Raw genomic sequence first — 26,087 nt, 5'->3', positions numbered from 1 at the left:
TGAATCACGTTTGCTTCAATGGCGGAGCAGTACTGTCCATGGTGCAACCTAAAACATGATTTCTCAGTACATTTGCTCAGATAAACCATCCAATCCCCAATTCTGCAGGTCAAAACTAAACATTTTCGAATGCAAAGCGAATAGGTCTGCACACCTGGTCAACAAATTGAAAAACAATCGAATTTAGTCAGTAAACGAAAATATTTGCATCACCTGGTATTCTCAGAATAGTGTATACGTAATAAAAAGAATAAAAATAAAAAATAAAAACAACTGTCCCCTGGGAGATTATGGATTGGGCAGTTTTCCATTGCATAACAGGTAGACTTATTTGCATTATGCTCCAATCTGTACGATCTGATTCTTTAATGATAATGACGATTTGTCTTTCGCTTTTTTACGAACACGTTCCTGGTGCATTTTAAATATCGATAGGGTTGAGATTCTCCGGTTTTAACCAAAAATAAATAAACACATTTCTATGTAACCACTTATGCATGTGCTTCACTTGATTACTTCACACAGTTTATGACAGTCCATCATGGGGTCCACATGCATAGAAAACACTAAGTCCAGTATAAACATGGACGCAAGCACGTTTGAACGCGTCAAAGCGATAAAACTATTTCCGTCCATAATGCACGTCTGGATGGCCGCTTCCCTTTGCAGAATGTCAGGCGCGCGCTATTTCAAGGACATCTCGCTGATGAGGCTTTGGCTAATGGGGGAGAACTTGGGCCCGGGCCATGACGTCATTATGTCCCAATGTAATCCGCTTGCGTTGAGCCCAATCAGCAGAAGGCTGCGCGTGTCTGGGACGGGAAGAGAGGACCTCTAATCCGCGAGACTGGATCAGAGAGGCTGAAAAAACACTCAGGGCAGGACCAAAAAACCGCTGCCTGAGGACGACCGAGATTAAAAGGGATAGATCGGGAAGAACTGGCCGCAGTGCCTGCTCGTCCGAGGATGAATTTACTGTCGGATGCTGCGGAGATTGTTTCAAATGGAGGGAAAAAGCAAGTCATCCTCAAGAACAGACTTCGAGCGCCATAGCTTCCGCAAAGTCATTGGACAGAAACGAAAACTGAACCGAGCGCTCGAAAATAGGGATACCGTTGCAATGTACGCGTCGTTCTGATGCCTTTCTTCGCTGTGTTAACGTGTCTTCGAGATACAGAAGAGGAAAGCTATTGTGCACCGGTGTTAAGCCGCGAAGGAGGGCGTATTTGCATAGACAAGAGGAGTCGCAGCATCTGAGCTGTGGAAACATTCCCGTTCTTACACCAGGATAGTCCGTTTTTAACTCCTCTTTTTTCGATATGTGACCCAGTAGCATTTCTCACGTGATGCTTCTTCCATTGCTCATTTCTTCAAATACATCAAGGACAAAGGAGCCAGAGCGCCGATTTAAAGATTGAATGAAGAAACCCGTGGACGCGGACTCTGATTTCTATTTTACCCCGAAGGAAAACGGTATTGAGCGCAAGAGTAATTGCGCTATATCGATTGACTTATTTTTCCATTGTGTAAGCTTAGACATGGTGCACGTCATTAATCTGTCTTTAAACTGCATTAACAACCGTATCAGATATGGACAACACCGCTGAAGACTAAAGTGGTGGATAAGTAGGTCGTCTCGTATGTTTTAGCTCGGATGTAATTCATTTGCTAAAGCAGTGTTGTAGTTAAAGTGTTCAGATGTTATCCATCTCTCCCTCGGAAGCTCGTAGTTAGGTTACATGTGCAAGTCAAGGCGCGAAATTTGAGTGTCAAATGATCCTCAAGGGGTTTTGCTCATGACCACTAGGCTGCTGCCGCCGTTCGTTCGTCCGTTCGTTCTCAGAGTTCTCGCTCTGCGTGTTCACAGCGGACCTTGATTTAATGTCCATACAATTAAGGCACGCGGTGAATGCCAAGAGAAGAATCTCTCCAGCAACCATTTTTCCCCAAGTACAGTTAGTCAACTGCTCATCTCAGAAATCAAGGCGCTAAAGAGGGTAAAGCGTTCGGAATATCGTTCCAAGAAATCAAATTCATTATTATAACCAACTAATAATAGATTTGGAATGAGCACCTAAAGCAGTGTGTAGAAAAGTGGGTGGTTAGCCGGCATTTTTGTTTTCCGAAATGTCAGCGGAATTTCAAAGTAAATTAAGTAACAGACGTTTGAGGCCTGATTGTGACTGCGTAGATTAATTGGAAAATGGATCCTAGTGCATAGAGATTTAAAAAAGGGGGGAGGAGGGAGTTATAATAAGCAGAAAATAATGTTGGACTGTTTTGCTCTTTACGTTTAGAGCATTTTATTTGTAACCCTGTGTGGATAGTTTAACCCAGCAGACGACAATGTTGGTCACTGTATAAAAATAAATAAATAAATAAAAAACGCACATGGTTTCACATCCGTAGATAGCCTGAAATGCCTTTATATGCTCACATCCAAACGGATTTGCTTCAGCTGCAAAGTGACGTGAATTTAGGTTGATGTTACTGTACGAGAGCGCCATCTGTTGGGCACATTATCAATGTTGTATTGCCAGTCAACACAATTGAGGAATAATCTACTGTACTGATAATCACATCAAGTCATTTTTCAAACACTGTATTCTTTCTGTCTTCAATTACTTAAAATGATAACGTCCTTATTCTTGATAAAAAAGAAGACACCGGTGAAACAAAACCGTAAAACCGTACGTTACGTTTATAGGCTATACAGTATATATAAATATCTCGAACAGGCCATCTAATGGCCATCTAAATTTTTTTCCACGTTATTGGATGTTTAAGATGCTGTGGAGATGGTCCCTTTGCCTTAACATAATTTAACCCTAATTCTGAATTCATACTCCACCGCTCAAAAACGAATATGTAACATAATAATGTGCGAATGGTAAAATGTAAGAACAAAAAATGGCGCTGCATTTCCTTTCAACAAAACCTGTCAATGGAAAAAAACGCACACCTGTCTATGCAACATCTGGAATGATCCACTAAAAAGCTCTGCTAAATTCAAATCTGAAGCTACATACCTTTATCAGAGTGATTAAAATGTCAGAAATGGATTAAGTTTTTGTCTTTTTTCGTAGTTTACACCAATCAACGATCAAATGTCATCACCCAATTCTGTTATATTTAACAAGGTTAGTTTACTAGATATAAACGATGAAAGGCTGAAAAAACTATATTATTCTTATCATGGATCATTATCGAATGTTAACATAATTACATCACAAAATATTCAGTCAAATTACATTTATTTTAAATAAGGCGATGTTATACTCTTTTAACAACTGCTGGACTAATAATGTATAAAAAGCAACACTCATGGCAGTTCCTAACTATTTTACGTTTTGGCGAAATGCTATCTATCCATTAAGAATTGGGTTTAGGGCTGTACCTTCATGTTTAGTTTTTTCTAAAAATCGTGCGAATTAATACGAAATTGCCAACTCGTAAAACAGTTACGTTTTCTCATGAGATCGGGGTAAAAATGTGATCCGAGGATTAATTAACCCAATTTCCACTTATTTTACACAGCCGCAGTGCTAGGCCTAACAATTATTTGAGGATGAGGAACATTACATAATTGTGTCTTGTAAAGTCCAAGACGCTGTAGGAAACTCACTAAATATATAATAGATATTTTACATAAATCTCTACATTAGAAATATTGCACATATACAGATTCTAGAGCTCTACACAGGTAAGTAACCGCTTTCAGCTAAACATCCAGTGTTGACATTCATAGTTCATTGTGGTGTAACATCTATAAATAAACATGTATAATCACGTTTGTTCGTTTGTCTGTGTTTTTTTTTATCTTCTCAAACTGTCATCTAAATGACCGCATTGTTGTGGTTGCGGCGGGACATAAAGGCCTACACAATTTAATGAACATCTACTTTAATAAAAAGTTACTAGTTTAAATTACTAAAAAAACACATTTTAACCAAAATGGCTCAATAAAGCAGATGCATCAAAATTGAGGAAAAACGTGCCAACAAAAATAAAAAAAAGTGCCGCGCAACTGTACTTGGCATTAGGCAAAAATGTAAATGGTCTTTTGTTGTGTCCATTTTAGTCTAATCTGACTGATATTACCCATGAAAGTTGAAGTGCGTAAAAGTGCGCCACTAACTTCACTAAAAGGAATTGCAAAAATAATGACCGTTTCAGCGCTCCCATCTGCCATCGGTAGTCCCGCCCCAAACTCACACCATTATTTCAGCCTTGTCAGACTGGGCCGTGTTTCAATTTATAAACTATGGAGCGAGGCATCTTACGGGCTGATTATACAATTCAACTTTAAAATGGAGTATAAAGTGTGGTTTTAATTTTGGTATTAGCGTACTGTATTTATATCTTACCTATTTTTTTGTAATCAACAATTTACTATTTTTAAATAAAGGCAGAAAATACAAATGAACGAATAAACATTTCTTCTTGTCATTGGCCAAATCATTCAAAACATTCAGTGACTTAATTAACTACATAATCAAGTTGAATTACTAATTAGAAAATGCATTATACATTTTCTCCAGCCACGGAAATTGAAACCATTTAAAACGTTACGCAAAAAGACTGTCAAACATTAAGAGAGAATGCTAAACTGATCCGTCTGGACACTGGTAAAATAAATAAATAAACTACGTTTTTACACTTTTACGAGGAATCAGCCTACTTTTGGTTTATACACATTAATCTAGTGTATAAGAAAATATTTTAAGATTAAAAAACACATCGGAAATAAGACAAGCTGCCAGCGCGATATTTGGGGCATGAAATCAGGACCATGGAGAGCTCCCGTTCCGAGTCTGCGCTCGACACTCGCTCTGCTCTCTTTCATTCGAACAGTCCAATTAAAATGACAGGCAATGACAACTTGCATGTATTAATGCTGGAAAATGATGCCGTTTATTATAGTTACATACCAACCCGAATTCATTCAGTGGTAAAAGAAACAAAGGCACATTAGAGAGACAATATATAACATTGCCGCCTAGCGGGGTAAACCTCTACTTTAACTGTACGACGGGCCTCTATACCGAGGCGAAATACGATCCCGCTGATCAAAGCAGACACACAGCAGATTCCTTTCAAATACTCGTTACGAGTTCACAGTCTGTGAGCTTTACAGCTGACACATAAACAGTATACCTATCAGTTTAAGCAGTCTTTGGATAAAACGCAACTGTTTTCAATTTGAGGATGTTGTCTTTCTGAAACTACACTGGGCATTCGGCTGCAAACACGCACACTTTTTCATGTCTCGTTTTCTGTGGGATTTTCAGTTTGCATATCCACAAATCAATCTTGAAATTTCCTTTGGAAAACAGCACATACAGGAAAACTATTTTAACCGCTTTTGTTTGTTTGTTTGTTTGTTTTTTTTAAGAAATCACTTTAAATCCATAAGGTTTTGGCCGAAAAAAAACCCTGCAACACAAAGCATAAACAAATTTGTTTAGAATTTCATTGTATTATATACCTTTGTATTTGAAATCAAACAAGGCTGAATCTGAAAATACACACATATCTGAAATGTGTATTTATAATGTTTTGTTAAACATTCCATATATTTTTTAAGCATTTGTCTGTATATGCTTGTATGCTGTATTTTACTTTGTATTTACTGACTCACTGACTAACTGATTGATTAATTGATTGATTGATTGATGTCTCATAGTAGGCACTAAATAGAAAAAAAAGTTTTACTGCTTCAAAATTTCACTTTAATTCAACGTGTTTGCCATTTGCAATTTAAGCATAAAAAATGATTTCAACCCCCTTTTTTCAGATTAAAAAAAACAATTACCAGCATCAACCACCTGAGGTCAGCATTAACCTTAAAATGCACGCTTTGTTACTCATGACTGGAAGAGTCTTCAGAGCGACAAATGACACACACTTCATAAATTGTTTCTTATGTTTTATTACAGGATCACTTTAAATATTAGCTTACTTTTTCCCCAGTTCTACTGTGTCTCTGTCTCGTTATATATCTGTGGTTCTATTTATCCTTTTTAAAACAAGATCTACTATATAGACAAAAAAAACATAAATGAAAATATATTTTAAAAAATGCAAAACTACATCACTGGAAAAAAATGAAAACAATGGCAAGACTAGAAAAATCTGAACAAATTGTCCAACTATACCAGGAAAAGAAAAAGTCCTTATTCCTGAGATCTAAAATGCATAACTAAAAAGAGAAGTATATTAAAGGTAATAATTAGGATTTCTCTTTCACAAAATTACATAATTGTAGATATCTATAATAGACACGTTAAGATGACTTTAGATGTACTGAAATAATAAATAAGTCGTCTTGCTTGTATGCACATTATTGTGTGATATTTGGAGTACTACAGAGTAGGAGTAAAGTCATATCGATTACAAATGTACCACATCAGAAGCAGTGCATTGGGTCAGTGAAGCAAACTAGTTGTGTGTGGATGTGAGGGGTGATGATATCACAGGCTTTTTACAGCTATTATCCAACCAGAACATAGCAGGCTGCCTCACTAAGCACACACAACATTGCATACATTCCATGCATTATAATGCATCATTTTATTATGTTGATACAGCTACAAAATATCAATAATTAATCTCTTGTATCACATGCTTGTCAAACAACTTGTTCTATATTCTCACCGCTCCCTTTTTTTCCTTAGCCCTGCTGGTTCAGTGAGCCAGAAATACAATTTTCGGTATGAAATGACAGCATTTTCTTCTGTGGCAATGTGAACCTCTCCCAGGGTGAGAGAATGTGCACACATGTAGTCAGGGGATCTGGGAATATTATGCAACACATTACAATTCAACCCGACTGCCAGAGAAAAGGTATGAGAGAGGGACAGAAGCTAAGAGAGAAACAGACAGGGCATTATGTGAGATGAATGCCAATGATGAAAGTGAAATGGGTGACCAGATCTTTTTGCACAAATTGATTTAATACCATACAAATACCAAAGTCAAAGAAAAAATTCACTCTCATATTGAAGAAATTCTAAAACGAATGGTTTACCTAAAAATATTTAGACCCTCAGGCCATCCAAGCTCGTTGTAACAGATTTGGAGAACTTTAGCATTACATTTAGCATTACATCAATAACCAATGGATCCACTGCAGTGAATGGGAAACGAGAGTCCAAACAGCTGACAAAAACATCACAATAATCCACAAGTAATCCACACAACTAGCATCTTGTTAAGTGAAAAGATGCGTGTTTGTAATAAATCATGATTAAAGGAGAAGTCCACTTCCAGAACAAAAACAGGTTCAGGGAGAGCAAGACAAGATGAGCGTTTGAGATTAAAAAAGTTTTTAAATTGTAATTTTTTTAATGAAAATAACCAATTGTTTCACTAGATTCTTCCTCAGTTGAGATCGTTTGAAGCCACACTTAAACTGCATTTTGGAAGTTTAAAAATGGGACACCATAGCAGTCCATTATATGGAGAAAAATCCTGAAATGTTTCCCTCAACAAACGATGTTATGTAAATAAATATGTTGGTGAATTTAATAGGTGCCTGGAGTTTTTGACTAGAATAAGTATTATTATAGATCTACATCTTGGATGACCTGAAGGTGAGTACATTGTCATTTTGGGGGTAAACTTCAAGCATTACTACTAAATAGACATGTCTGTGGTTATGAGACTGTCTAAGAACAGTCATTTTCCCTCCAGCCTGCAGGATATGCTTGATGCTTCTCCCCAGCTGAGATGTCATTGCTGTGTTTCCTGTCTCAGTTTGGGGAAGACCAGACCATCTGTCTATGTCTGGCCTGGGCCACCACACTAGAACTCTCTTGTAAACATACACACGCTGCCATACTGTGCTTTTGCAGAGTGGAATACATTCAGAAATCACATTTACAGAAAAAGCCTGATGGGAAGGTAAATCGTAAAGCTGCGCTATTAAACTAGAAACAACTATAGCTGGTCTAAAATGGGTGCATTCATGATCAACGCATAATAACTCCCCTTGGTTCTTTTCCTGTTTTAGTTTTTATGACTGTTTGTACCCTTATCTGTTAGTCTAAATATATGATTTGTTTTATAAGCAGAGAGAGGCAGACCGAGAGAGGGAGGGCTGAGCTAACAAAGAATCCAGAGATAGTTACATAATCATTTCACTCCTGGGGGCTTTAGCACAAAGGGTCTCAAAATAAATGGAACAGTCTGTGTGAACACATTCTCTGAAACGCTGCCCTGAGTGAACCAAATATAGCATTATAGTCTTCGTATCATGTAATTAGCGTCTATGTGCAGGGGATGGGCTTTAATTACAGTCAGATGCATCCACAACACACAAACAATGTGATCAGTTTATAGATTTACTGGATGTGCAGCTTTGCACTCGTTCGATTACGCTCTCATTTGGCAAACCAAACAAACGAGGAAATACCAGGAAAAAGTGTCAAACTGTTACTCAACACGCAGTCAATAATGTGTCAGAGGTTATCAGTCTTTTACACAACTCACGCTCAATAAAGCTCAACTGAAGGGTGGCCGTTTATCCACCTGTTTCGGTCATCGAGTCGGAAGAGAAGGTGAACACCAGAGCTCTTGATGTGACTCACTTTGAAGTCTTTTTCTATGAGACAGCTGTGAATTTGACTGAATAGTTTAAATTTAGGGAGAAATCCTTTTTTTAAGTTGCTGCTTAATAATCTTTTATTAAAGAGGTCATGACATGGATTTTTTTTTATATGTTCCTTGAGGTTTACTTGTTCATAGAGTTTTTTGCACAAAACAAATAAATATGTGGAAAAATTATTATTTTAGACCCTCATTCTGACCCTCTGCTTTTTTTTTTTTTTTTTTAATGAGGACATTTTAAGTTGAGTGAAGTAGTGAAACTTGCAGGATGTATTACGTATACAAAGGCCCGTTCTATGACAAAAGATCAGCCATTTGTCAGATGTCTGTGTGCAATACTATAAATCAAGCATTTAAAATGTAGAATATTTAAAAATTAAAGTGTTCTATTGGTAAAACCAATATAGTTCTTTAAAGGGTTAGTTCACCCAAAAATTAAAATTAGCCCTATATTTACTACCCTCAAGGCATCCTAGGTCAGAGTTCCAGAGATCCAATCAGAGTTACATTAAAAATTATCCTGGCGCTTCCAAGCTCTATAATGGCAACAGGTGGGCGTTTCTTTTCAACAGTCTAAAACAAGTCCAATAAAGCACATCCATCCATAATAAAAAAGTGCCTCACATGGCTCAGAGGGGTGAATAAAAGTCTCCTGTAGAAAATTGATGCATTTTTGTAAGAAAAATATCCATTAAAACATAATAATCACTTTCCTATAGCTTCCGTTATCTATTGTGCCACTCCCGGTGGACGACGTAGGATGTCGGGTGTTGCGCATGTGCCTGTGAGTCTCATAAAAACCAAAGTTTGTTTACAGGAGCAAAGGAAGCAAAGTTTCCTTACTTTAGCAAAGGAAAACCAGTCTCCTCTTGGCTTTTTTCGAAATCCTCAGACATTCTTTGTTTTGTTTTTTTCACAAATCCACGTTTTGTATTTCTAATTTGCTGCTCTCCACTGGCATCCGCATCCGGTATACGCGCAACGCAGATGTACTACGTCATCTGCCTGGAACAGCTTCCATGTATGACAGTTAGTGCAAGCCAAATTGAAGTGATTATTACGTTTTAAATATGGATTTTTTTCTTACAAAAATACATTGATTTGCTACAGGAGACCTTTATTTACCCCCCGGAGCCACGTAGGGCACTTTTTATTATGGATGGATGCACTTTATTGGAATTGTTTTGGACTGTTGACAAGAAACACCAGCCCATTGCCATTATAGACCTTGGAAGTGCCAGGATAAATTTTTAATATTACTCCGATTGGATTTGTCTGAAAGAAGGAAGTCATATACACCTAGGATGCCTGGAGGGGGAGTAAATAATGGGGTAATTTTCATTTTTGGGTAAACTAACCCTTTAATGTCACATTTATGGTCAGTTGTAACATTTCCTTTTTTTAAAAAAAAATGGCATTATAAACAATTAACAGACAAATGTGCCTTTTTATTACAGAAAATGGTGGTTTAGCATAATTAGTTTATGACACTTACAACAAAACTAATCCACCTAACAACTAACCATTAAATACAACATTTCAAAAGATCAGAATCTGCTTATTTTTCAATTTTCCACTAACACAAATAGTTTAAAGACATTTTGGTCACACTTTAAATTACAGTTCATGTCACACTGTTGAAGGTAAGACTGATTAGGAGTGATTAGGTTTGCACAACATCAATATTAATTCATCATTATTTCATTATTACCGTTAACACGTAAAGAGTTTGAGACGTTCTCTTTTATAGCGATGCATTAGCGATATCCCACGTCTATGTCATTTTCTCCCTTTCCGTGAAAACTTTCTTTTCAAAACCCCCATAAAGCTTTGTTTACCATCGCTGGATGTAAGAGGCGCATTTATATCGGCTAAATCAATGTGCAGACTCCAGCTGGGTGGGCGCATTTCGGGGGCAGTGGAACTCAGGAGAGCGCGCCGCTGATTGGACAGCAGAGCTGTATAAATTGCCGCAGTGCCGTATTTCTCTCTTTCGTGGAGATTTAGTCCAAACCCCAATGCGGTCTGAACAAACTACCCAGGGCCGTCATACGAGAGAGCCATCGCGCACAGGACCCTCTTATTTACAATGAAGGAGAGAAGAATCAGCCAGCCTTTGGTAATGCGTTGTAAGCTGGTTTTAGTAGGAGAAGTGCAGTGCGGGAAAACCGCAATGTTGCAAGTCTTAGCCAAGGACTGTTATCCAGAGGTATGTCCTCCTCTCTCTTACGTATTCACGGAGCGGCTGTTTACGTGTATGTTCGCTAGTATTGCACTTGGATGCTTGCTTATGTTATTACGCAACCACATAGTGTGGCTATTACGCACGGTGTTTGATTAACCTGTATATTCATACAACAAAACATTAAGATGACACTTCATCTATCTTTCTCATGTGAGTTGTGCACGTGTTGACGCTGGGGGGGAAATCGACGCTTTTGCAACAAACAACCATAACCTGTGATATATACTGAAACTAAATAACGTTTTAAATGAAATTAAGTGTTTCTACAGAAAAGTTAAGTAAGTAAGTCAATAATTAACGGCTTTTATTTCGTTTCCCCCGACACAGACATACGTCCCAACAGTGTTTGAGAACTACACAGCTGGACTGGAATTAGAGGAGCAGCGTGTCGAGCTCAGTTTATGGGACACGTCAGGTGAGAGAGGAACTGACCGACTAACAGCTGTACAGCGGTGATATTGGTTTACGTAATAGAGCATCTAAACTGATGAACACATTTGCACTCAGTGTTTTTTGCTAATACAGTTTAATACCCAAAAATTAAAATTCTGTTATCATTTACTCGTTCTTAACTTGTATGACTTTCTTCTATGAAACACACAAAAATTGTTTTACATACAGTGAAAGTAAATGCTCTGACGAACGTGGCTCTTATTCATTACAATATTACTACAGTTTTAGTCAGTGGGGTCCAGTGTTATTTTGGACCCTGTTTACTTTTATTATATGGATGAAAACGAATAAAACAAACATAAACAAACAGCTTCAATGCGAAGTGTAATGTAAATGTTCATCAGAGCAGTTGTAGCTTTAATTTTTTACAAGGTCAAAATAATATTATAACTCATATATATCAAATATGCACTCATTGTAGTAACGTGTTGCTGATCGACTATTTATTGTCTTGTTTTGTTCTGTGATATCTAAAATGCTGGGTTAAAAACAACCCAGTGCTGGGTGAAATATGAACAAACTCAGCAAGTGGGCTGTTTTGACCCAGCAGTTGGGTTAAATGTTTAACCAGCCTTCTGGGTAGTTTTAATAGATGAAATGACCATTTATTAATATGTCCAATAAATGAACATTTATTATAAGTTGAAAAAAGAATAATTAAATAATAAACATTTTTAAATGGCTTACTAATAATAATGTTCACCATTTGATTATTACTGATGTAATTGTATGTCTGATTTTTAATTTACAACCTGGGTTCATTTTTAAGCCAGCAATATAGCAATTTTAAACAATAGCTGAGTCACTACCCAGAAGGTTGGGTTAGACATTTAACCCAACGGCTGGGTCAAAACAACCCAATTGCTGGGTTTGCCCATATTTAACCGAGCATTGTTTAGAGTGAACTGTCTTCAATGCATCACATGTTGCATTACAATTTTTAAATTCAATTTAGAATAGATTTGGATTCATTTTAACTATGTTTTGTTTGAATTAATTACAATAGCAAGCCTTCACCTCACAAAATCACTTTCTGCAAATCATCCACATGCTTTAGGTTGCGTGCATTCCCGACTTTCGTGTTGACTGTTATTGGGCTAGTAGGTCAGTTAGACGTTACAGGAAAGACACACTATCAGCACCTGAGCCCTGAGTCAGGGAACACAAGCTGACATGTGTGAGGATGCAGTAAGTGGGTGAGAGGGTCTGGCAGCTGCAACACCTGAGACCGACCCTCAAGCGTCAGACGCTGGCGGCGTGCCACCTTTACCTTCTGTCTGCCTCTGGATCAGACGAGATGGACAACTGGTTAATAAAATAATCTGGGCAGTGTAGGACAGCACAAGGTTTTGGCATGTTTCGGAATGTCTCATTGCGACACACAAAGCCTTTTCAATGACATAGGTAGCTTTTTAGAGATGCTGTTTTTTTTTTTTCTCTCTTTTTTGAAGTAGATTATACAGATGAGCTCCTGTTCGAGTGCCTGTGGTTTTGTCTATCAGAATGTTTAGACTGCGTGTTTGCACATTTATCTGATTAGAAATCTTATTAAGATTATAAGCGAGTAGTAGAAAGCTGTAGTTCAATGCCTTATCTACATTCTTGTCTAGTTAAAAAAACATGGAATGTTCTTCTGATAGTCTAATTTCTTTAGTCTGGATTCATGGAGCTTTAAGGGTAAAAAGACATCTCTTAAAGGGATAGTCCACCCAAAATTTAAAATTCTATCATTTATTTACCCTCATGTGGTTTCAGACTTTCTTCTGCAAGAAAAATATATGCTTGAAGAATGTCCAGACAAAAAACAGTTCAAACAATCAACAGTTCAAAACAACACATTATCTTTGTAAACTCTGTTGGCTTGTTTTATTTTTTTTTAAAGAACATCATGCCCTTTCCAAATGCCCTGATTTATAGCTGCTATTTTAAAGTAGATTAATCTTTCCAATAGTGTAGGTTTAACATTTTTAAATCCCATAGCTGCTGCCATACTGCATGTCGAGTGAAACCTAGGTTCTTCAGGGTCATGTTGCGTAGCACGTTGTGTAACATATCAGTCAAGTGATGCCTGATGAATCTGAATCTGTGTTAATTGTCATGCCTGACTGCTTGACTGAGTGCCTACTTACTAGAATGAGCGGATGTGATATTGCTTTTCTCTAATAGGTGCTTAATATGGGAGGGTATTTAGTTATTCAAAACCTCACAATGTGAGGTAATTAAGATTTTTCACCTGGAAACTAGGACAATTTGCTAGCAAAATACAGTATTTCAGCTTTGTTTCAAAATGCAACTTTTTAATTTGTTCATATTAATGACAAAATTACTTTTTTGCAGCTGATACAACACATTTTTACATAGTCTAGATTAACAGTTGTTCTGTTTCTGCTTTTGAGCTACTACTACTACTACACTGTAAAAAACAATTTGAGTCAACTTAAAATAATTTGTAATCTGGCTGCCTTAAAATGTTAAGTTCAGTCAACTCAAAACAAGTTTATTCAATCTGAAATGTTAAATTATACTAAGTGACAACTTAGATATTTGAGTTGAATCAACTTAAAATTTTAAGGCAGCTGGGTTACTTAACCATCTGTTAAGTTTAGCAAACACGAATATCTAAGTTGTTACTTAGTACAACTTAACATTTCAAGTTGACTAAACTTATTTTAGTTGACTGAACTTAAAATTTTAAGGCAGCAGGGTAACAAATTATTTTAAGCTGACTCAACAAATTGTGTTTTTTTATTTTTTTACAGTGTACTACTACTAATAATAATAAAATAATAATAATTTGTATTATTAAAATGCATAATTGAATTATGTAATTATTTAAGAAACAACAGCAATTAATTCACCCAAAAATGAAGATTACCCCATGATTTGCTCACCCTCAAGCCATCCTAGGTGTATACGTCTTTCTTCTTTCAGACAAATACAATTGTAGTTACATTAAAAATGTCCTGGCTCTTCTAAGCTTTATAATGGAAGTGAATGGGTGTTAATATTCAATAGTCCAAAGAAGCCCAATGAAGTGCACCCATCCATCATAAAAAAGTGTTCCACATGGCTCAGGGGGTTAATAAAGGCCTTCTCAAGTGAAACAATGCATTTTGGTAAGAAAAATATCTATATTTGAAACGTTGCAAACCGTAATCTCTAGCTTCGTATATGCATTCATAAGCATAGCGTAAGCTCCGGTGAGAAGTGAAAAATGCAGAAGCGCAAAGGAGAGAGCAAAACAAAACGCCGGTCACGAATTAGAAGTACAAAATGAGGATTTGTAAAGAAAAAATGTCAGAAGATTTCGAAATAAGCCAGGAGGAGACTGGTTTTCCTTTGCTGTAAACAAAACTTGGTTCTCACAAGACTAGCATATTCTCACCTACGTCATCCAGTGGAACACCACTCTCTCGTAACTGTGCATATGACAGTTAGCGAAAGCTAGAGATTATTGTTGATAAAGTGTTCAATTTTAATATTTTTCTTACAAAAACACGGTGATTCACTCCAGGAAGTTTTTATTAACTCCCGGGAGCTGTATGGAGCACTTTTTATGATATATGGATGAACTTTATTGGACTTCTATTGGACTATTGAATATTAACACCCATTCACTGCCATTATAAAGCTTGGAAGAGCCAGGAAGAGACTTTCTTTCGTCTGAAAGAAGAAAGTCATAGACACCTAGGATGGCTTGAGGGTGAGCAAATCATAGGGTAATTTTTTTATTTTTGGGTGAGCTATCCCTTTAAGAAGAAGAAGAACAACAACCAACCAACCATAACTTCCGAGCAAAAGGCCAAAACATCTACTGAACGTGATAACAGGCTGTAAATGAACTCTTAAGCAAGGACGACTTCCTGTCTATGCTTATTTAAGTTGAAGGTATTTCCTGCTCTGCATTTTATCTAAACGCACTGCCTTATTGTGGAATGTTAAAAACACTCAAATGGAATTTCCCAGTCATACTGACCTAGAAGAGCGAAACAACACTGGAAAAACCTAATCTAAACTGAATTCAGATCGGAAGTAAAAAGGGTAACCATGAAGGAAAATATATTTCATCGTGCACAACAACTTATTCAGAATCTCAGAAAGATCAGAGCTTGAGAAGCCAATCAAACAGCTCCCATCTATTCCCTCATTAAGACAGTTAGGCTTTGTTAATTGTGCACAGCCTCGTTAGGCGACAACGCGCAGGAGGAACACTGGCAGAGCGGTAGATGCTCGCGCACCCACATGCAAACACTCATCAGCATACGTGAACAAACACACTCTAATCACGACTAATTACAGAAGCTTTAATTGAATTTGCTCATCTGGCTCTCGCTGCTCCAGGCATCTCTTCACACACTCTCCAGATCAAAGAGGAGACGGGCATGAGAGGCTGCAACTGAGCCTTTGACAGGGCCTGGTGCGGACCACTCCTGTAGCTCTTATCATTAGAAATTTGATTCAAGAGGAATATACAGTATTTATAATTTGTTTTTCAAACAGTAGCTACGGTCAGGTGTCAAGAGCAATTGCTACCTAGTATAACAGATACAGGGAGATGTTTTACCATTGAGCTTCACATCTGAAAAGATCCATGACCCCTCACACAGTAGATTTACAACAAATATTTTTGTCACAAATAAATGTAATTAAAAACTATAAAATAATCTTTACAAAAGATATAAAAAAAATACAGTTGGTTTTGAAATAAACATTAAAAATGTAACCATTTAAAGGGATAGTTCACCCAAAAATGAAACTTCTGTTAATTACTAAAATGCCATTAATGGCATTTTAGTGTCACCTTAAAAAAAAAAAAAAATCTAAGATTAAGAGATTAAAGTTCAAATATTTTGAGAAAAAAAAGTCAAAATTACAAGAATTAAGTTGTGGCAATTACAAGTTTAAAGTTATAATATTTTGAGAGTATAGCCTGTATTGCACATGCAAATGATTGGGATCACTAGGAGAAATCACTGGTGGCCTGTCAAATTATTTGAATATATGTGGAATTATTAGCAGAAATCATACCGCGTGTCATGTACTCGCAGGGAGATTATGCTTGGAAGTAATATTTCACGTCTTCAAATGCATTCATTATTTGTAGTGTGACAGCCACTGAATAATAGCGATAAGCTTTGTGCTTTTGGTACTTTTAATATAAAACAAAGTCTCAGCTTTCAAAATCTGTCAGTTTTATAGCAAAATACATACTTTCTTCAATACATACAATATGTCTTATAATAAAGTGTTTTTCACACTCTTTCGCCTAAGTTTAAGTGGCATAATAATCATCTTTTCGAATACAATGATACATTTGTTTCATTAAATTCTATTGTTTTCTTTGTGAAAATTCCACCACCCTACTCCGCAAGAACGTCTGTGGCCTCCAACCTTTCATTCCTCACATGTAATTAATTAAAAACAGCAATAAAATGTTCTAAAGGTTGAAGTGGGCTCCAACTCGTTAACTTATGTTGTCTTTTCTGAGATAAATAATGTTAAGTGACTATCACTGATCTATATATAATGACTGGATCACTCATTGCGTTCTAAACTGTCGTAAGGCAGTGAAGCCACCGGAAGTGTTCGATCCGCCATCTTACTATTCCCTACCGGCAGAGAGAGCACCATTGACTCACAGCTAACTCGCTGACCCAAAATCACTCGATTTTAAGCGTAACAGTCACACAGGAATAGTTTTCATGATATGTGTATGTAAATTAATTTTTACTTAAAATCTTATCTGCAGTATTTATCGTCTTTTCGAGCAGGATAAGCGATGTTTTGAAATCGTTCAGGTGGGTGTGTCAGCTGCGCACTTAATTAGTCAGCGTTATTTCTCCAAGTTATGATGTGCATGTTTTAATGTCCCTAAGCGAGCAACATCTATTTAAAACTCTTAAAGATCACGCAAATTCTATTAAGTGCCTTAAATTACATTTATCTGACTATAACACTACCTGATTTTGCTCAATTTCGTCAACGAAAATAGTCTGAAACAAAGTCACTACTAAGCTGCATCTCTATTCAAACACAGATGTGTTCCATTTATGAATGAACGGGCTTCACTTCTATGACGTCATGAGTTATCCAGTTCTCTATTATAGATCAGTGGTGACTATTCACAAGGTGTTTTATTCACAGTATAATAAATGAGTGGAAATAATATTTCGCATCTTTGAATGCATATATTATTTGTATTGTGCCAGCCACCCACTAAATCGCAATAAGCTTTGTGCTTTGTTGCTTTTAATATAACAAATTCTGTCAGTTTTTATCACGAAATACAAATTATAAATGTGTTTTTCCTCTTTATTACAAGTTATAGCAGGACATAAATGTGAAGGAACATCAGAAGGCATATAAAAAAAAATAAAAAAAAAACAGTAGAGCATATTTTAATGAAACGAATGCAGCTTAAACTCACTCCACATTAAGGAGGATGAAAAACACATTAAGACATATTGTATTTCGCTATAAAACTGACAGAATTTGAAAGTTGAGACTTTGGAATTTCTCCCAGTGCTCCCAATCCGGGCCAATTGCATGCGCAATATAGGCTATACTCTCAAAATATTATAACTTTAATCTCGCAATTGCTACGACTTAATATTCATATTTTTGACTCTATTGTCAAAATATTTTGACTCTATTCTCGAAATATTTAAAACTCTACTCTCATAATATTTCGACTATATTCTCAAAATATTTCTAATTTCTTCTCGAAATATTGTGACTCTATTCTCAAAACATTTTGACATTATTCTCAAAATATTTTGACTTTATTCTCGTAATTTCTTAACTTTCTTAAGATATTACTACTTAGATTTTTTTTTACAATTTTTACCGTAGCACTGAAACACCATCATACAAACCATAAGGCCCATAAGACCTTTGTTTATCTTTGGAACATAAAGAAGAATTTAATTTCTGATCAAAACCGAGAGCTTTCTGATCCTGCATTGTTACGAGAATACTTTTTTGTATTCTCGTAACAAAAAAAAAAAAAAAAAAAAATTATATATATATATATATATATTTTATTTTTATTTATTTTTTTTTTAACAATTTCTTTTCTTTGACGTACACTGTAAAAAACAATTTGTTGAGTCAACTTAAAATAATGTGCTTTTTATTTTTTACAGTGTATGTTCACGACAGTACCACAACACGTCAGAACGTCAGCAGCATCACACACATGTATTGTGGTACTGTCATAAAAATGCATCAAAGAAATTGAAGAAATTGTTGAATAAAGTCATTATTTTTGTTTTCTTTGTGCACAAAAAATCTCATAGCATCATAAAATTGCGGTTGAACCATTTATGTAAACTATTTTACACATGAACTATTTTAACAATGTCCTTGCTACCTTTCTGGGATTGAACGTGTCAGTTGCGTTGCTGTCTACGCAGGGTCAGAAAGCTCACAGATTTCATCAAAAATCTTAATTTGTGTTCTGAAGATGATCGAATGTCTTACAGGTTTGGAACGACAAGGCGGCAAACGATTAATAACAGAACTTTCATTTTTGGGTAAACTATCCCTTTAAGATATATATTGTATTATAAAAACGCAAGATAAGATTGTATACGATTTTTAACCAAGTTTTACTGATGCTTCAGTTGAACTAAACCTCATTTCTGTTTGCAAGCTAATTAATTTGACAATAGCAACACATTTAAAGCAGTTAAATTAGAATTAATTTGTTACACTGGCCTTACTGTTAAGAACTGTACTGTCTACTGTGCATAAACAGTGATATCAGGGTTGCCTGAAGATTCTTTGTTTTGTCTCATCACATCTCTCTTCCCTTTCTGCTTGTAAACCATATATTCTGTCTAAACGTAGTGAGCTGAGTCATTGTCTATATACAGCAGTAGTACGTGACCCAGAGAGGATTATACAAAACCCAGCATCCGAGCTGAAAGTCGATAATCTAATAAGCACAAATACATGGATATTGGGCGAAATGCGACTTTAATGGACTTGCTTTATTTTCTATCGCCATAGAGCCATAGTATGAGAGTGTTTATGTGTGCATCCTTCAATGCCGTTGCCGTAGTTACGGAATGTGATGAGGTTCGGTGTGCGCGGGGGACAAGACCTCCTCAGCAACCCATTCTGTCAATAAAGGAATCTCCGAGATTCGCCCACACACATGCACACACCTATTACAAGAACTGCCATACGATCGCTATTTACGTTACTCAACCATCGCCAAATCCCCCTCACAGCATTTGATCTTCCATATTCAGTCGCATTTACTTCTTTATTACAAGCATCTTATTTGACGCCAAGTTTCCATTATTAATGTTCATTGTGTGGTTGCTTCTGCAGGTTCACCATATTATGATAATGTCAGGCCTCTCTGCTACAGTGATGCAGACGCTGTTCTGCTCTGCTTTGATATAAGTCGCCCAGAGACCGTCGAAAGCTCTCTGAAAAAGGTGAAAGTTCTCATTTAACATGTTTTCCTGTTAAAATATCCTTAAAATAGACAATTTTACTTAAGAAGCAACACTGCATAAAATATTAAGACTTTACAGAAAATATATTAGTTAGTAATTAATTTTTTAATTAGTTTATTTTGTCTCATTGCACAGACAGATTTTTTGTCACTTGTTTTAAGTATAAACAAAAGAAATGAAAGAAAAAAATGAAAGTGCAGTAAGATAAAATACACACATAATAAAGATACAAACTATCAAAACAAGTCTTAAAGGGATAATGTAACCAAAAATGAAAAATTGTGACCCTGGACCACAAAACCAGTCATAAAGGTCATTTTTTTTATTTGAAAGCTGAATAAATAAGATTTGCATTGATGTATGGTCTGTTAGGATAGGACAATATTTGGCTGAAAATCTAGAATCTGAGGGTGCAAAAAAACAAAAAAAATCGAAATACTGAGAAAATCGCCTTTAAAGTTGTCCAAAGGATTACTAATCAAAAATTAAGTTTTGATATATTTACGGTAGAAAATTTACAAATTATCTTCATGGAACATGATCTTTACTTAATTTCCTAATAATTTTTGCTATAAAAGAAAAATCGATAATTTTGACCCATACAATGTATTGTTGGCTATTGCTACAAATATAAATATCGTGCTACTTATGACTGCTTTTGTTGTCCAGCCTCACAACTGTGTAATCATTTACTCACCATCATGTCATTTCAAACCTGTATGACTTACTTTCTTCTATTAAAAATAATATATCTTTTTTGTCCACATAATGAAAATCAATGTTGCCTTGGACCCAATTGACTTTTACTGTAAGGGCAAAAACAATCACAAAAAACGGTTTGGGTAAACTATACCATAGTGTTGCTTCTTAAGTAAAAATACTTTTTAAAGGGAACCCTAGATGTTAGGTGTTTTATGGCTTAATATAATGTAAATTATGTCCTTTACTATAATATGTAGTAGGAAACCAAAGAAAGGTTTATGCTATTTAAAAATACTGCTGCTACCTGTTGCAATTTTTTACCACAACACACCTCAAAAAAATATATAAAATACTAATACAATGCCACATTGTGCAGCTTTTGTTTGTAATTTTTAGTCGAAGGACAACAAGAGAAGCGATCTAAGTCTTCACTGCTTTTCCTAGTGATAAAAAGAGGAGAAAGTAATGGGAAGATGCCTGTGGATAAATAAAACTTCCTAAAGACCTACGTCTTTGTTCTCTCCACTTTAGCCCTGATGCCTTTGAGGCTTTTAGTCGACCACAGCTACTGAAAAAGAAAAAGAAAAACGCTAGATGCCATCCTGGTAGAATGTAAACATGCCGACGCTTGTCATGACGGCGCAGCCACTGAAGGAGTTTCTCAGCATGGATTTCACTCGATATCCAGGGGTGTTTAGCCTCCTATTGAGAAAAAAAATGATGGTACGGCATTTGGTTTAAGCCTACGCTTATATCCATCACCACCTGTAAGCTCTTTCAGTAGCTGTTGTCTACTAAAATCCTCAAAAGTATCAGGGCTAAAGTGGAGAGAACAAAGACGTGGGTCTTTATTCATCCACAGACATCTTCCCATTCTTTTCTCCTCTTATCGCTATGAAAGCAGTGGAGACTTACATTGGTTCTCTTGTTGCCCATCAACTGAAAATTACAACCAAAAACCACGCAATGTGGCATCGTATCAGTATTTTATTTTCCAATTGTGTTGCGGTAAAAATAGCAACAGGTAGCACCAGTAACTCACCAAGTACAACCATTTGACATCATCAAAATAATGGCACCCCCTATAGTCCAAAATATGTATAAAACAATGTGGAATTTTTTTTGCAACATACTGTACTTCAGTAAGAGACATCATTTACATTGTATTAAGCCATGCGAGCCTTAATACCCGGGGTACCCTTTAAGAAAATGATTTCTGCAGTATGTTAACAGCTCTTTCCCTGCAGTGGAAAGCTGAAATCATGGATTTCTGCCCCAGTACTCGAATAATCCTAGTCGGCTGCAAGACGGACCTGCGAACTGATGTTTGCACACTGATGGAGCTGTCCAATCAGAGACTGACACCCATTTCCCATGAGCAGGTCAGTCGATCGCACCCACCCCATGTAAACTACCTCGCCTCTCTTTTTCCATCTCTGACTGCATTCTGTCTATCTTTCTATATGCAGGGCACCTTGTTGGCGAAGCAGGTAGGAGCAGAGGTGTATCTGGAGTGCTCTGCATTCACATCGGAGAAGAGCATCCACAGCGTGTTCCGCTCAGCGGCACAAACATGCCTCAACAAACTGCAGCCCCCCATAAAGCAAAGTCCAACTCGTCGGCTGTCCAAACGCCTCCTTCACCTGCCTAGCAAAGCAGAGCTCCTGACCTCCTCCTTCAGCAAGGAGAGAACCAAGAGCTGTTCCATCATGTGAGCTGCATGTGCACCGCACAAGCTCCTGAAAAAAAACATATTTTTGCTCTTCGAAAGGGTTGTTTGGGGGGGTTTGAGAGGAGGGGAGGTCATGACCTTTCATGACCCCTCCCTCTCTCAACACTTATGTTGTTCTTCTTCCATTCTGACACCCCACCTGCAAACACACTCATCCCTACGACAAAGAGCTGCTGCCATTGTTCAAGGTTTTCGGCTGTTACACATCCTAGTATCGATTGAGTTCCCTTTACCAGCATATGGCTTTACATGAACTGCATTTTGTATCAATGATCAATCAGTCAGACGAAGAAGGAAATGCAGTGAACGTTGGACGCTGTCGGATATTTTTGTGGGTAGTCTTATTTGTTAGCGTGCATACATGTATAAGAATGTGGGTTGAGCTGTGAACGTAATTTAATATTTAAAGAAAGAGGATGTGTTTGTGTTACACAGTACGCACTTTAGTGAACGTGGATGTGATTTTTGAACGGAAAGTGAGAGGATGATTGAATACAGGTTGGCGTTAGTTCTGTTTCAATACAGAATTATGCTTTGCTTGAAGTCTGTGGCACTGAACTACGATGTGAGATCATAAGGGGAGGAGCCAAACAAGATTTTATATCCAGCTGAAAAGGCGGACAGTCTTATAAATCTGCTAGATGAAGCATCCAATCACATTTGTACAATCCAGATGTATTGGACATGCTGACACACTCTTTCACTCTCTCTCTTATCTTTACTGTAGTCCTTCATGCGCTTTCTGCCCCTAGAGAATGGGTCGTAAATCTCAGCCAATGAGAAGCCTAGCACTGCCTGGGCCATTTCTGAGTATAGCGCAGGAGTTATTGCCACAAAAACCCTTCCAGATGTTCCAGCCGTTCTTTTTTAGAAAACAAGTTCTTTCACTGAAGTAATTTTAGAGATGGACTGGAAAGGTCATGGGGAATTACAAAGGGACATTGCAGTCCACCAAAACTGATCAATGTTGCATAAGCGAGAAGATAATTTGAATGTTTACAGTAGTCTTAAAATCTGCCGCAATTCTCAATAACAGGCCTGTAAAGAGCCGATTCTCTTGTTATGTGGTGAACTTACTAGTTATTCTCGGGATTGGACATTAGATTGCATTATAATTTCAGTGATTCTCATGCTTTCGGTCGGATCACTGTCACAGAGGACTCTACTCTCATCCTAAGCCTCATTCTGGTAATCTCTGGTAAACCCCTGGTTGTGTAATGCTTAATCATAAAACAACCAAATCCTCACTTTGGGCTTATAAACGGCCAAGTAGAAATGAACTTGGAAGTCAGACGAGACAGCATTACGAAGAATCTGACCTCAGAATAACTTCCAACCCAATAGTTCAACAGATTTAATATGATCAAAGAAGTGATTTGGGGAATAATTTACACTACCGTTCAAAAGTTTGGGGAAGGAGTGGGCAATATGACCACTCTATCCAGCTACCTGGATCCAGTACACTGTTACATATGTGTTTTCTTTCTCAGCTGTTTGCTTTCACTTAAGACATAAATTACTGTGTTCACGAGAACACTAACAAAGACCGGCATTTTGACACATACAAGTGTGTGTATTTAGTCGTTCAAGGCCTATAAAGTAGCAAAAACAACTGTGTTGGATACTCCTGCGCTCTATGTGCACCACCTTCACGTGTGTGCGCCTCTCAGACAGTGCTCAGAAACAGTCTATCAGACAGCATGCACATAGTGAAATGAGTTCTCTTTCACTGCTGATTGCGCTTTAAAGGCTTAAAAACCACTTGTTTTTAAATCGCAATGCTTAGAAACGTGTCTAAACGATCATTTTTGCATGACCATGTAGTACAGCAACTACATATATAGCAACTGCGATAGATGATAGTCCAAAATCTCTACCGGCTGCCAAATTTCTACCGGTATATCATCCACCCCTAGTTTGGGGTCAGTAAAAGCTACAGCTGAAAATTCAGTGTTGCCATGACAGGAATAAATTACATTTTTAAATGTATTAAAATAGTAAACAGTTATTTTAAATTGTAATTTCACAATATTACCATTTTTATTGTCTTTTTGATCAAATGGATGCAGCCTTAGTAAACATAAGAGACTTCTTTCAAAAACATCCAAAAATAAATAACCAACTCCAAATTTCTGAACGGTTGTGTATGCATGAGTTTTTCCCATTCCCATTTTTTCAACTTTTCTAGGGGGGTTGCCATTAGGGGGCTGGCCTTGAAAATCAAAAAACTGATATCAAAATTACATGTCACATTAGAAAGCTTTGTGTTTTGCAGGTCTAACAGGTTATTAAGCATGAAATCTGATCTGAAATGACTTTTTATTTTTAAAAATGATGGGTAATATTCACTAATTGAATCCAAAATGTTGTAGCACTGGATATTGTAAAAACTGCACATTCAGTCAAATCTAAATTTGATTTGTCACCATCTAGAGAACGAGAATGAAAATACTGTACATATAAGCTGGTCTTGCCTTAACCACACATTTATACTACTTTGTTATTATTATACCATTGACTTTGTAAATTCTCTCTAGTTCATCTGAAAGAAACTTTCGGAGGTTGTTCATCACTTTATGCTACATGCACTGATCGCCAATTCTACATTGTTGCTTAGCAACAGACAAGTCAGTTAAGCTGGACTACATGTCCGAAAACCACTCGAGAGAAGTTGAGAGAGAGAAACGGTGTAAACAAAGTGAATATAAGGACAAGTTTTCTCATTGTAGCATAACAAATGGCTTTTCATGGCTATAGTTTATAGTTCAAAACATGAATCATCTTACAGACCATCATCTTGATATGAATTTGTTACTGTTGTCTGGTTTAGTAGCACTCTTATATGTTACATGTTTGATGTGGTGGACCTCCACAATCTTCCTTTTGTTACTAAAGTCTGGACGTACATACGTTGTGCATAATCAGTTTTGTACAGCCCTTTAAATGAAGTCTGTGAAGCAAACCAGTTCAAAACAGACAGTATGATTGTGTGTGCAATGTAACTGTAACTTATTAATAGTTGATTATTGCTGGTTCTGTTTTATTCTTTAGTTTCAGACAATCTATTTTATATTGAATATTGTTTATTGTTTATTTTCCCTCGTCTCTGATGTCACGTGTCACTCTTAAATGAATTAAAACCTGGATTTGGTCAGTAAATTATGTGAATGTTTTCTTCTTTTTAGTCCCAGCACTTGTTAGGAGAAAATCTAAAAATATTTAGCATTTTATAACCACTTTTTACATGTTAAGACTTGCAAATTCAGTGGCAGTCCAAAATATAATAAGAAAACTGATATGTTTAAAGAATCTGTATATGCATTTAACATAAAAATGAATAAAATGAAAATGTTTTCCAGCAATCTCTATAAAAAGAACTGTACATCCATAAAAAAAAGGAAAAGCATTAGTTAAAAATAGTGGGAACACTGTATCTTAAATATCAGGAGAGATTTCATAGACTCTCGTATTACCTGTTTATTCACATAGCACTCAAAACTAGGCCAACAAGTCTAAGAAAAACCAGGAGTAAATCATGTTGTTCTGCAAAAATAGTTTGCAGTGAAGCATAAAACTGAATAATAAAGAGGCAGAAACAATAAAAAGACTAGCTTTAGTGTTGAACACACAGCCAACAACAAGCAGACAAGGCTATGGATTATACAATAGGGTGATACTGTAAGGTAAAAAGAGCTTTAACTAAATAAATAAATATATCTGATTAATTTTGGTCCACTGATGTTCTTTATGAATCCATCTAGCCCATATCCAGTTTCTGAAGCTTGCACATCAACCAGGCTTTCTCAATTGCATCACATACCACTACTACAAACTTATATCCCTACACTATCCATCTGTTCAAAAAATTCCATAA

General features: G+C 36.6%; 1 protein-coding gene and 1 long non-coding RNA gene across 3 annotated transcripts in view; one reads left to right on the top strand and one right to left on the bottom strand.

Moving 5' to 3' along the window:
* The window catches only part of LOC127154942 (uncharacterized), a 100,337-nt gene that overhangs the window by 57,667 nt on the left and 16,583 nt on the right, over nucleotides 1–26,087 (bottom strand). The window lies entirely within an intron of this gene.
* rnd1a (Rho family GTPase 1a) lies at nucleotides 10,583–25,372 on the top strand. Its single transcript, XM_051096824.1, has 5 exons — nucleotides 10,583–10,819; nucleotides 11,183–11,270; nucleotides 19,649–19,758; nucleotides 21,729–21,863; nucleotides 21,951–25,372. Exons 1-5 carry the CDS (start codon nucleotides 10,700–10,702, stop codon nucleotides 22,194–22,196), a joined length of 699 nt encoding a protein of 232 aa, XP_050952781.1. The 5' UTR covers nucleotides 10,583–10,699; the 3' UTR covers nucleotides 22,197–25,372.

Source organism: Labeo rohita, chromosome 23 (genome assembly GCF_022985175.1).
Source record: "Labeo rohita strain BAU-BD-2019 chromosome 23, IGBB_LRoh.1.0, whole genome shotgun sequence".
NCBI lineage: Eukaryota > Metazoa > Chordata > Actinopteri > Cypriniformes > Cyprinidae > Labeo > Labeo rohita.
Note: the sequence above shows the minus strand (reverse complement) of the source record. Positions and strands in the feature narration are given on the sequence as shown.